The sequence below is a fragment of the Aedes aegypti genome, chromosome 3 (assembly GCF_002204515.2).
Source record: "Aedes aegypti strain LVP_AGWG chromosome 3, AaegL5.0 Primary Assembly, whole genome shotgun sequence".
NCBI classification, from domain to species: Eukaryota; Metazoa; Arthropoda; class Insecta; order Diptera; family Culicidae; genus Aedes; species Aedes aegypti.
In genome coordinates this window covers 346,629,406-346,643,326 of record NC_035109.1, presented here as the reverse complement: position 1 = coordinate 346,643,326, position 13,921 = coordinate 346,629,406, and the positions used below count along the sequence as shown (strand labels likewise).

Here is a 13,921-nt window from a genome sequence, read left to right as displayed (position 1 = left end):
ACGTGCTTGTCTGTTTACATTTATGCGCTGCTCATACCGACAGACTTGTTAAAATCTTTCTGGAAAAGTTTATACAACGCTGCAAACATCTCTTGACAGTGTGACTATTGTCAGCATTCTCTTCAGCAACTTTTCCATAAGTCAGCTCAAAATCAGTCACATTTTGAGGTGTGTTGAATTGAATTGATTACATTTTTGGCAAATTTGTTATTTCCGTCTCAGAAATCTCGTCAGCGGGAAGCTGACAGAACAAATAATCATTTGAATATTTTCATTGATGAGTTTTGATAGAAAAATAGGTGTCCGGCCATTTGGCTGAATGCCGTTTGGCTGAACGCCATTTGGCAGAATGGGTCGTTTGGCCGAATTATGAACAAAAACTAATCTAATAGCTACAACGCTGTTATATAGGATTCAGAAGAGCGGCCCAATAACTGTGGTGGAATGGGACGTCATGTTTGTTGAGTATGATAAAATTGACTTGTTAATTCAGAACGAAGACTCTATGCTGATGATTGGTTCGTCTCTTTATTACCAACGATGTGCTAAAGTTTGAGGTTATTTTACATTATTTCATAATTTTTTTTCCTTCTTTACCGATGTTTAGGTTATTCTTTCGAGTTCTACTGGTTTCATTACTATTGGCAATAATTTCGCTTATATATCAATTGGGAATTTTACATTCTTTATATCATCGACAGTTCTTTGTTGTTATACTGATACAACGATTATTTGCATTACATTTGCTTATGTTTTCATAGAAGGTTTTTCCTTCTTTCGACAAAAGGCTGTTCTTTTTGAACTCTGCACTTTTGTTGCGTGAAGTAGTAAACCGAATGAGTCGGTGTACACTCACTTACGATTCTTGAGGGATCGAACCAAAGCGATCCTGCGGAAGGGCGATTAAGTCGTAAACCGTTTTAGTCACTGTCAAAAGTTTACTACAAACGCAATGTGAAAAACTTCGTGATTGAGAATTTCTTTGAAAATAAGCTGTTCTTCAAAAATTAACTTTGAAATTTATTACAAATGCATTGGTCACTAGTGTTTTCATTTTCGGTCAAACGGCATTCGGCCAAATGGCATTCGGGACCCAACTGGAACTTTGTTTACTTTCTATTATTCCTAGAGTTTCTTTGCGGGCGCCCCAAGTGAGGTCGCCCGAATTGCTGCGATCGATAATCGATGATGATGACTCTTCCATCACCACCCCACATGCCCAAGGCTCCTGGCGCTGTATGCGGCTGATGAAGTAGAAAAAGTGGCGAGAGTGACGAGCGAAGAGCTGGCAGAAGTCTATACCGCCGAGGGTATCCCGAATATTGCCCAAAAAGCAGCAGTCAATGCGGAGCCGGACATGTTCGAAACCGCAATGCAACGGAGCAGAATCGACAGAAATGAGTGCTACTACCAAAGACGGGTAAACTAATAGACCCGTCGGCGTATAGATCTATTTTTCTTTTAGATACGACAGGAAAGTTGCTGGAGGGGTTAATCCTCAACAGGCCGGACACGGAATGTGCGGATGACCTGTACAACAAACAGTTTGGATTCAGTTTGCACCGAGGTACTGGTGCAGTTATGCAAGCTTCTAGAAAGCTATTCCGTTGGTAGGATTGTACTGCATGATACAGAGGAAATGCGGAAAAGCGTCCGAAATACCGCGGGAGTACCTCAAGGTTCAATCCTGGGCCCGATGTTATGGAATGCGAATCGGAACTGCACCGTCTGACAGGTGTCAAGATTGTTGGCTTCACCAACGACATCACCCTAGTGGTCTAGGGATTTAGGAAACTAACAAGGTGGTGGTCAACAACCGCAAGACCGAGCAACGGGCGCTTATCTCGGTAGGTAATTGCACCATAAAGCCCAAGCGATCCTTTAGGCATTTTAGGGTAATGATCGATGACAATCTCAGCTTCGCTAGCCACGTTGAATATATCTGTAAAATAGACTGATGTCTAACAGCTCTGCTGTAATTGCCATCAAATGCATGCTTCTGTCAGGCGTGGCGCTATCCATACGAGCAGAAATCTAAAGTTGTTGGAAACCACGTATGGGATCATGTGTTTAAGAGTAGCAAGCGCATACCGAAAGGTTTCTATAGAGGCCGTGTGCATCATAGCCGGGAAAGCCATGATACGTTAGACGAGCTGCTACGGATGAGCTGCAGAGAACACAATCCTTGCCTTGTAAATTCTTCAAAAATAGTCGTCGAGTTACAATGAGTATGAAGGCTCTACCTTGTAGGGTTTTGTTCTACTTCGTCGTAAGCGCTATTACTCGTCGTATTAAACTTTAAATGTTCCACTACGGCGGATATTCAAACTTACCTGCAACATTGATTCATTTTCCAAGTGTAATTTTGTGAAAGCTGCTATGGTTGTACACCAAAAATGTAATAAAACTACTGTATTCCGATAAATAACTTCAGTTCAATTCAATCGGTGAAAAAATCCAATGTGGATGGATTTTTTCACCGAAATCGCATGGACGAACACGATTTGAGAGAAATGCTTAGCGATCGACAGAGCCACACCACTTAACGATACAAGTTTCTTCCCGCCCCCCTGTGTGACTTACTTCGTCGGGCACTTATTTTCATTATGCAAACCTTTGATTTCATTCCAATTACACGCCACAAAACTTCTATAATTCACGAAATTTTATGAAATTTTCTCACCGATCGCGTATAATTGAGAATGTAAACAAAGTTCAATCCGTCGTACTGAATAAAAAAGTTTGTGCGCGATACTCGGTGTAGAATACGGTTCTTTTGATTGTGTTGTTTTTGATGATGCACTGTGAGCAGCTGTCATGATTGTTCGGTCAAAAGCAATTGTGTTTATATGTTTGAGCTGAATTTTGATGGCGAACAATTAACTTTAAAGGAAATTAATACATTTTATCATACTGAAGGGATAGAGGGAGATGCCCGTAGATCTATATAATCTAGTGAAACATTTTATAGCGTTGATATATTCCCACCGCACTCACTCGGTGGAAAATGAAAATGAAGTTGGGAAATTTTAATACAACGTGCTATCGAAAAAATGAAATTGAGAAATTTTAATACAACGTGCTATCGCACCAAAAATCGTACACTACTATATTACAGTGAGCCGTAAGTTGTGAGAAAAATCTAAAAACTGATAGCGACAAAAATTAAAACGATACGACGTATTGAGAATGCGATTTCATGGCATTATTTCCAAAACAACGATTAAGATTCAGCGAAATCTTATTGCGAAAGCCGTTTTGGAAAACAATTGTTTGGCATCGGTTTGTATCAGCATCATTCAATACTGGGAAAATTGCAGGTTCTCACTGATCAAAGCTTAACACGATGGATACTAGCACATCACCCTACTAATGTTGGTACTGAAAAGTCAATGAATACTTAACATACAAATAATGAATTTCGGCTCCGTAAAGCGTTAAACGCGATTGAGCCTCAAACGAACTAGTAATAAATAAAACTTTGTAGAATGTGATGAAATTTAGCTATAAGCAATTTGATTTGAACTTTTCCAGTCATTAAACATACGTGTAATGGAAAATGACAAACCCAACATAAGTGCGCGACCTCAATAACCATGCGGCAGAGCGGAAATTGCCACTGTGATTTACGATGCCCACTGCCAATGTTGCAGATCGCTTTCCGAAAGGCTCCCATTTCGGTGGTGATGTAAGCTTTCAGCAAGTCTGCTGGACGTATGATTTCATATTTCGATTTAAAGGTGGCGATATGGATTATGACCCGAAAAGAGCCCTCTCAACGGGTGCAGTCTGTTCCAGTTTGGCAAGCCATAAGTCATTTCTCGGTTGGCGAGGAATGAATATTTATAATTATGTGTGCTTTATGATGCACTAAACATATTATAGCATTCAAAGTGTATCCTTCGCTCTTAGTACTCGAATCGACACGAAACTAGTTCTGTGTAGGGTGTTTGTGAAAAGAAGGTACCCAGCAAAGGGGAGTTCACGAAAAAACGTGTCAGCCTAACTAACCCTGCTTGCACCGAAGTGCCCAGGTGTCCAAATGGAAGGACGTTGGGTTGGTGGTCGTTGCTATGCTACGGACGCTTGATAAACATTTTTTGTGCCACGTGTGGGAACAACATTCGGTTGGGTTTCGGTTCAATGATTCCCCGCGCTACCTAGGTATGTAGGCGTCATGTTTTATGTGTAGTCACCACACGACACTAAATCATCTCGAATAACAGGCTTTGGTAGCCAATATTTTGGGTAAAACAACCACATAGAACATGTTTTAGTTTGTTCTGAATTTAATCTAATTTATCTGAAAGTGCAGACATCTTGTGCTGGGTACTAGTACCACCTGTACATGTTGAAGAATAGTACAAGCATAGTTTCAATTTCGGTATCCACTTACGTTATTGCGCTTAGTTATCGTTATCGAGTTTACACAATGATTCGTTAAAGACTTTACTTAAGGAGTTTCTCACAGAATTCCAGCAGAGATCAATCTAAAAAGCTCTTCTGGGACTCCTCCAGGATTTTTTAAGATCCCTTAGATTTTCACCCATTTTTTCTTGGAGTTTGTCCTTCTATCAAGAAATAAATAATTAATTTGTTGTGAATTTGTGTTATTGTGAAAGCAATTGGACTCATGAAGAATATCCTCTATGAGAAATGCATCCAGGGATTGCTACAAAAATACTTGAAGCATCAAGAAATCCCCCCAGAAACTCATTCAGGGAATACATCATGAGTCTCTCCCAATATTTTTAATGAGTTACACAGAAAAGAAAAAAAATGCATTTAATATACAGATAAATTAAACAATACCTTGAAACTTTCTTTCGTGGTTCACGTCATCTCAAAAAGGTCCGAAAATGAATGCACGAGCCTTTACCGACTTCAATTCATCCCCAATAGGCCACATTCAGCGGCCACTCCTGTCTGATGCGATAATAAACAAACGCGGTCTAGACGATGAGGCCCTCGTCTAGACCGTGTCCTGAACCGAAGCGTTAACTAAAAATCCCGACAGCTCGGCCAAATGTCAATCACTTGCCACGCATCATCATCCCCAAACGGGAATCGCGCAAGCCGGAAGTCGGCAACAGCAGGTCGAATGTGACCTTCAAGCAAAAGCGCGTCAATATGTTGGGTTGGGGGGGAAAGTTGGCGCGATTTGGACTAGACAATGTGTGAAAATGTTCCCCATCGGAATGATGAATGAGCCGTTTTGTAGGTCCCTGTGGACATAAACGGCAGGGAGCGACGCAAATAATTTGTCAAATGGGATAGCTTACGGGGCCTTACTTAGCCTAGTGGTAAAGTCCGTGTCTACAAAGCAAACCCATGCTGAAGGTGTCTGGGTTCGATTCCTGGTTGGTTCAGGATCGTAACTGCCACACGATATACCATGCGAAAATGGCAACTGTGGCAGAGAAAGCTCTGAGTTATTAACTGTGAAAGTGCTCTTAGAACACCAAGCTGATGAGCACGCTCTGTCCCAGTTGGGACGTAATGTAGAAGAAGATAGCTTCTTAGGCTTACGCGCGTGTTTGGCGGCTGCGGTTTTTGGATTGAGAAATTGACAGCATACATGCCAGGCAATGTGTTAAAGCTGTTGATGAATTTTGATCCTGGAGTTGTCCGTCATGGAGCTCTCTTGAGTACCGCTAGTGATTGCATAGATCTCTGGACCAGGATGGTGAGATACTTTCCGTGCAGTAGTATTCCGCTTGTTATGATTTGTTTACCCATTAGTCGTCATTTATCTTTTATTCCTACAGGCGGCTAAGGCTGCCATCGTAGCGAACCTAACATATATTTACACGGGGACTAATTGATGTGTACGTTCGTCATTAGGCAGCGCCAACGGCGGGCGAGAAACGTATCGAGAAGAATATGGGAAAGGCTAATTACGGAATTGACGACTCTCTCGTTTGGCTGAACAACTATTTCCAAAGCGGTTTCTATCTAACTCTTGGGAGTGCTCCAATGTAAGTGACAATATCATAAATTTGTTCTATTCTTAGCGCCGTCTACCGATTGTATCAACGTTTCTGCACCGTCAGACGTATTCATTGTGGCAAGCATTGCTCAACTATGCATACAGTAAGTAATAAGTGTGATTGCAGTAATAAATTGATTCTAACCTGACAAATGAAATACCCTTTGATGTTGATACTCTTGTGTGACTGTAACCCCTTGATATTGGGATAAATTTGTGTGTAAACTTAGCGCGTCGAGAAGGTCGATGCCAGGGTCCAATGCGCCACCTGTCAAGAGAAAGAAGAAAAAAATCGTTAGTGGAGATCGAATCAATTCGAAGAACTTCGGTAAAATGACGCAGTTTATCAATTTCATTCGACGTTGAAACACTTCCCCTAATCCAATAAAAATGTATCGTTTGGAATTTCCATTATCCCGATATCAGATATCACATTATGCCGACCACAGTGTGTCTGGAACCGTTATTAACGAAAAAACGCCCATCAATTCTGCACCCATCACTACAAAGATAAGGTATTCTAGCGTCTAGTACACGACACAGATTTTAACGAGTTGATCGAAAGTATTTATCATTTGATGACTCTCCCCGGTATTAACTCGAAATTGTCAAAAATGTCGAATGTGACAAATATGCAGTTTCGGGCACTTTAGTGGGAGATTAATTGATGATCAATTATTTTCGTGCATAACGGTTTCCGACACACCGTGCCAGTCCCAAGATGTATCGCGATCAAATTCGGCACTTTTTCTTCTCGAACAACAATCGGCTGCCGCCGCCTCTAAAGCCGCCGAACATGATGGACCTGTCAGCGTACTGACAAGCGCATCAAGATTTACGGGCTGTGAAAATGGCATTTCCACGCGTGCCAGAGCCGTTCTCGAGACGGGCGAAATGATCGAGCGTGGTGGCACTTTAGTCTTGTTGGCAAAACAACAACCGCGATCGTTAATTTGGTGTGAAAATGACTCTGCGCGTGGGAGGCTGACTTTTGTGGAACATGATGCGTCAATTGGGAACAGCAACGGTTGTGGATCGCGTGGTTTCCCATCCATGCATAATGAGTATCGTGAAATAAGGGGCCTTAAAATCGACATCGGAATTAGGCTGCTATGCAGTAATGTGATATGGCTACAGTTTACGATTATGAAGATGGCTAAGCAAATAGTTAAAATGGTTGTTTTATTGACATGGTAGCGACTCTTCAACGTGGGCGTTGAATCGAGGTTTTATGTTTGATGTGATTGAGGTTATGGGATCGATAATATATTTTAGCCATCATTCCATTCATATTATTTTTTATTACTGAGAGTCAAATATTCTAATAGAAATCTTGATGTTCAACAAATTTTAAATACATGCCTTCGCAATTGGAAGTGAAGACAGCATCTCAACAGACCTTCACTACTCTTCAAGCTTTGGTTGTGGCTTCAGGCGCAATTCTTGGAAATCGGTGCCTATCGGCCAACTTTAAAGTAGATCGCTTGCCTGTGCCACATAATACTCGGTATTTTTGGGACAATGCTTTGGAGAATCTTTGCGGGAATCTTTGGAAGAATCCCATAGCGATTACTGTACAGAAACAGAATGCTCTAGGTGAAACTCTAAATACAATACTACTGGTATCCTTCTTCAGGGATGCTTGAGTATTAGCTATAGATTTCTTTTTTCAGAAATACTTGAAGGAATTTCTGTTTTAACTGGAGTAGTTGATGAATAATATCATGGTGGATCGCCTCATTGAATCCCTATAGAAATTTGTGTATGAAACTCAGGATAAATTCCTAAAGAAATCAATCCGTGCATGAATTCCAAAAAGAATATCTGAAGAATTTCTAGAGAATTTCAAGGTAGAATCTCAATAGGAATTTCCATACAAGTTCGTGGAAGAACCATAGAGAAAAGAATGGCTTATTCGCATTGCAGTCGAGTATGATTCAAATACCCTTTCACACAATTTCAAAGAGTAAAACAAGCAAGGACTTTGGGCCAAAAGGCTGAAGGTAATTTCAAGCTGACGATTCTCATGTCTTCTAGGCGCCACCATAGCACCAACGGCATCGAGAAAAAATGTAACGTCGCTCTATATCGTGCATCATGTAAACTGAAAACCGGTGCCGTGAAAAATTGCAAACTACCCTCACCTCCTTATACTAGCTGCAATCCCAGCCTGAAGTTAGCCCGAAGACATGTAATAAATTACTTTTTACACATGTACTTTTCACGCCGCATAACGCGCGTCCTGCGGCATTTCTGCTTGTTGTGGGAACGAGTGGCACCAACGAAAAAAAAATGACAGCGAAACGAAATCTAAAGTCACCGCTGCCGCCACCAGCGCGAAATTGACAATGCAAATAAATTAAAATGGTTATTGTTTCGGCGTTTCTGACGAAAATCGCAGCCGGCTTCCAGGTTTTGGTCGTTTTCAAGCCCACACGGTCGGCGTGGTGTCTTGTGTGTGAATTGTCATCGCTGGCTGCCGAACCGCGCGAATTTGGATGGGAAGTTTGGTCAAATTGAATATGGAACAGTCGAATGCAAGACAGGTAACTGCAGTTTGAGGTTGTTAAGTTGTCCAATTGACGATCCGTTTTCAACGGTGCGGCTAATTTGGAATTCTATTGATCTTGTCCATTTGCAAGAGCAATCAAGAGAATGAAGAAAACGTGTGGTGTGTGGTTATAATTTCTGTCACGTTTCAGATGGTGAAATGGGAACTAAATAATCACTGCTATTACTATACTTTAAAGCTCTGAGGTTTGTGAAGGGATTCTCTCGGTTCTCAAGAATACGAGAATGTTTTTGACGTTCCAGTGACCCAGGAAATAATCTAGGAATCTGTGTGATCTTTCTCAAAGGTTCTCTAAGCCTGAACCATCTTTGCTCAAAGGAAACTTCAAAATGCAGTCTAAAGCAAGCTGTAGGTTCTTCAAAGAGTATTTTAGAAGGAAATCATTATTAATCTTCGGAAGAATTGAACAATCGCTAAAGAGATTCCAGGTCTAATATCTAGAGAAAACAGTACAATATAGAATACCTGATATTATTTCTTGACAAGTTGTATATAAGAAATTTCAGGAGGTATTATTATAGAAATTGTTAATTGTATACTTGGTGGAATCTTTGACAAGTTCCCTTGCTGTAGAAATTCCGAGTAAAACGGGGTCACATTGATCAGGGGGTAACATGGATCAGAATGCCCTTCCTAGAAAGAAGCTCTAATCAACATTTATCGATGATTTTTTTTTCAAAACAAATATATTCATGATCTTATAAAAAATAAGGTTTTTGTGAAAACTGATTTTTGTTCATGCTTTAGAAAATAAAGCTCTCATTTAATAATTGTGGAAGTGCTCATAAGAACACTAAGCTGAGAAGCAGGCTCTGTTCCAGTGAGAACGTTAATGCCAAGAAGAAGAAGAAGAAGAAGAAGATGATGAAGAAGAAGAAGAAGAAGAAGAAAAAGAAGAAGAAGAAGAAAAAGAAGAAGAAAAAGAAGAAGGAGAAGAAAGTTCTACAAATGATGTAAGTCGATCATTGCTTACATGAGAGATCAACGTTACCCCTTAGCAGCCAAACAAAAAATATCGCATACTTAATATATTTTTTAAAATATGCTTGAAACTTCCAGACAACAAAATGCACTACAAAGTCACGAGCTACGGGTGCAAATATTTGTTTTAGATATATAAGGCTTGCACAATTTGCATTTTTAAATTATGTATTGAATAAATTATCCAAAAGTCTAGTCAATGTTACGGTACTTGCAGGAATTTACGAAGGTCTCTCTATGGGAATTCCAAAATAAATTAGTAAGCCCCAAATTAGCATAATAAGCCCCAAATCAGCATCATAAATGCATATAGGCATTATTATAGCACTACAAATGCAGACACGCCCTATAAAAGTCCTTTCACAGTATAGAAATTCTATTACTGCAACATTATTACTTCTAAGCCTGATGCATTCCGGAATTAGATTAGCGCAGCGTTATATTGGCTCTATATTTGTATATAGGGCATGTTTCAACGCTATCCTCTGTTTTGATAGATATACCACGTGCTTAGTGTTTGCATGGCGTGGCAAGAGGGAGTAAAACATAAATCGCAGATTTTATGACGAGGAAATGTGATGGTTTAAATCCGTGGTCGCCAAAGTGCGGCCCGCGGGCCGCACGTGCTGTCTGTATCTCTTAAATCTGATAAGTTCCGCATATTTTTTCTTCGGGAAGCTGTTCTACTCCCAAAGTTATAAGGAGCATCAAACAAAACCATTACAAAAACTATCCACTATTAGGAATAAAAATGGTTGAAAAAACAGGGCTGAGGATCACTGGTTTAAATTGGTTTCTTTGGTATACAAGTACTCTGAATCATTTCATCTTATTTTAACTCGTTATTAGAGATACCTTTTTTCATTTATTGATTCACCTCATGTACCAGCTGCGTACGCAAAAGCACAAAAAAAATCGTCCAGAAAATCTGGTGACAACAACTGACGATTTTCACATGGTCAAATATATTGGCATTAGTGGTGCAGAAAAGCACGGTTATACACTCCCGTGCAAAAGTTTGGGTTCACTCCCTCAAAAACATACAAAAGTGTTCTGTCCATATATCAGTGATGACACGTCAAATTGAAACTCTTTAAGCCGCATTCGAAAGGCAAAGGGTTATTCTTACTTCGTATGTATTTTTCCAAAAACATTGTTTGAACTTTGTATACAACATTTTTACTTAAAGTTGTGACATTTTTCAAAAAACACACTGAAAAATCATATTTTATTTCCTCAGCATTGGGTCGACCAAAATTTTAAATCAAAGTGACATTAGAATCGTAATCTTATATTCTTTGAAAAGACCCCACAAAATTTTGGCGAAAAAATCTGGAAAGTATTTAAAATCAATGAATCAGTCAGTCAAGTCATCGTGCGAAAGTTTGGGTTCACCCCTCAGTATGATGCAAATCGTGCAAAAGTTTGGGTTCACCTGAGCCGCACGCACATCTTTTTTGTCAATATCTCTGCCATTTTTCAACCGATTTTAATAGTTTAAAGCTTTTTTGAGCGCAAATAATGACGCGTACATGATTGGTTTGAGATTTTACAGATTTAAGTAAGTTCAGGTGAACCCAAACTTTTGCACGATGACTTGACTGACTGTTTCATTGATTTTGAATACTTTTCAGATTTTTCCACAAAAATTTCGTGGGGTCTCTTCAAAGAATATAAGATTACGATTCTAATGACATTTTGATTTAAAATTTTGGTCGACCCAATGCTGAGGAAATTAGATATAATTTTTCAGTGTGTTTTTTTGAAAAATGTCACATTTTTAAGTGAAAATTTAGTATACAAAGTTCAAACAATGTTTTTGGAAAAATACATACGAAGTAAGAATAACTTTCCCTTTCGAATGCGACTTAGAGAGTTTCAATTGGACGTGTAATCACAGAGATATGGACAGAACACTTTTGCATGTTTTTTAGGGGGTGAACCCAAACTTATGCACGGGAGTGTATATTTGAAGCTATGTAAAGCTGTCAGGCATCACGTGACTACCCTATATGCGCATATAATGCTGTTATAATGCCGCATTATCATGCTTACTAGTTACTTGGGTATCTCCTTCTTTTTATTGCTTATCGTTCTTTCTAGTTCGCCGGCCTATCAGAAAAGCCTTCATTCTGACACCTCTTTGAACTGCATCATTTTTCGGGAAAACAGTCATTCTGGGAAATGGCATTCAAATGAATGTTGTTTTATTTCGAATAACCCTTTTCCGAATGCCATTTCCCTGAATTAATGTTTTCTTGAAAGGTGACGCAGTTTAAAAAAGTGTAAGAGCAATTTTCAGTAACAGGAGGTTGAACTAGAAAGAACAATAAGCAATCGAAAGGACATTCTATATTACACACATATTGCCATAAAATACGTGCATGGTGAAATCTACAAGATTCGCAAAACAACTTTAGAATGGTGTATATCGGTGGTTCCCAAACTTTTTGAAGATGCGACTCCCTTTCCTCCTTCTGTCGGGTGTGATATCACTGCGTCCATTTTTTAGAACTATTGTGATATACCCTTTTGCTTTTACAAAGACACTCAGTGGCGAGAACGCCACCGGAATACTTTGCGCGGTGACTGAACTTTTAGCCATCTGCCATTGATGGGCAAAAGTCCTAAGTTGCAGCATTGTGAATCCCCCAATCTGGTACGATCAGCCTGATAAAGCCGTCCACTTCCCAGGAAGATGCGTTCCAAATATCGGCCGGCTCCAAAAAGGGCTTGCCAAATATTTTGGATCTTCGTTGTATATGTGCACTGCAGGAGCAGAGAAGGTATTGAGAGGTTTCGCACGTTTCACTACAGAAACGGCAATTTGGGTTTTGGATGGCTCCGATCTTTTTTAAATGGTATCTGCTGGGGCAGTGTCCAGTTATTAGACCGGTGTAGGTGCTGAGGTTCTTTTGTTGAGACCAATGAGTTTTTGTGTTTGTTTCGAATTAATTGTGACGAATCTTTTGGACTGATTCGCTTTGGAAACTGTTTTCCAATTGGATATAATTTGACTGGACAGCTGTTCAGTTCAACATTTAGTGAGCAGTTTGATATGCCAAAGAATGGCTCAGGACCAATAAATATATTGACCGATCCATTTCTGGCTAGCTCATCGGCTATTTCATTACCCTTTAGACCCGTATGCTCCGGGATCCAATATAGTTTAACTCGATTGCGGATGGCTAGGGTTTTTAGAGCAAGAACACATTCCCACACTAATTTTGAGTTAAAAGTGTAAGCTTTCAGAGCATAAAGAGCTGCTTGGCTGTCGGAGAAAATACAGATTGTAGCATTTCTGTAATTCCTCTTTACGCTGAGCTGCACACATTTAATGATAGCATACACTTTAGCCTGAAAAACTGTAGGCCACTGTCCGAGAGGGACAGAGATTTTAGTTCTTGGTTCGTGAACTCCAGATCCAGAACGATTGTTCATTCTCGATCCATCAGTGTAGTATTTGATTGAGCCTGAAGGAATACTCGGTCCACCTTCTTGCCACTCTTGGCGAGAAGGAATGAACACCGTTTATGGTATGTCATAATTTACAACCATTTCCATCCAGTCACTGCATTTTTCTACAATTGGATTTATAGAAAATTCGTTTAGTATGCGACTCCCTTTAGAGTTCCATAAAAAATTCGTGGACCTTCACTCCCCGAAATCGAAGCTTATGGAAAGATCTGATTATGAATCAACAGATATTTTTGTCTTGTACTCCCAAAAAACACAGATAATGCAAGAAAACTAAAACATTTCTCCAGAAGCAGTGAATAAATTGTCACCCAACACGCAGCAACGAAGACATTGTCACCTCCTATTCTTGATGCAACAATTTTATTCCGCAACATGAGTTTGTCATCACCTGAACAGAATATGACAAAGATCGATCACCACGTGCGCGGCGATTTTCTGGGCTTCGCATTGCAATTTTCGAGAACTTTCTCCGTGTTGGTAAACATTGACACATTATCAAACAGGATCCATAAAACAAATTTGGTTTTGTGTTTAAAATTACTGATTAATCACGAGTTGAAAAGGTTGCAACAATATTGCGCTCTGTGATTGTCATGACAATTCTGCTTTTAATTGTGTCCTTATCCGCAACAGTTGTAACAAACGAATGTGAGCGAGCTTGCTTTGTTGTTTGTTTTTCGTCTATTTTGATGATAATTTGATTCACTGTCCAGAAGTGAACTTCCAAAAGAGGAACTTACCAAAATCAAATTTGTAGGCCACGCAGCTGAAAAAAATTCAACTCGCGCCGTCAATTTGTCAAAGATATTTGCAAGAGTTCGATGAGGATTTCCTCGAAAATCATCATAAGGTTTGAACGGTTTTTTCAGGTATACCCAAGGATAATCAAGGTATACGCC

General features: G+C 39.7%; 1 protein-coding gene across 4 annotated transcripts in view; it reads right to left on the bottom strand.

The window, feature by feature from the left end:
* The window catches only part of LOC5566057 (protein kinase C-binding protein NELL2), a 323,579-nt gene that overhangs the window by 125,989 nt on the left and 183,669 nt on the right, over positions 1-13,921 (bottom strand). For all 4 annotated transcript variants that reach the window (XM_021853475.1, XM_021853477.1, XM_021853478.1 and 1 more), the window contains exon 2: positions 6,135-6,257. In XM_021853475.1, coding sequence (XP_021709167.1) covers positions 6,135-6,257 — 123 coding nt within the window. The remainder of the gene's footprint in view (positions 1-6,134; positions 6,258-13,921) is intronic.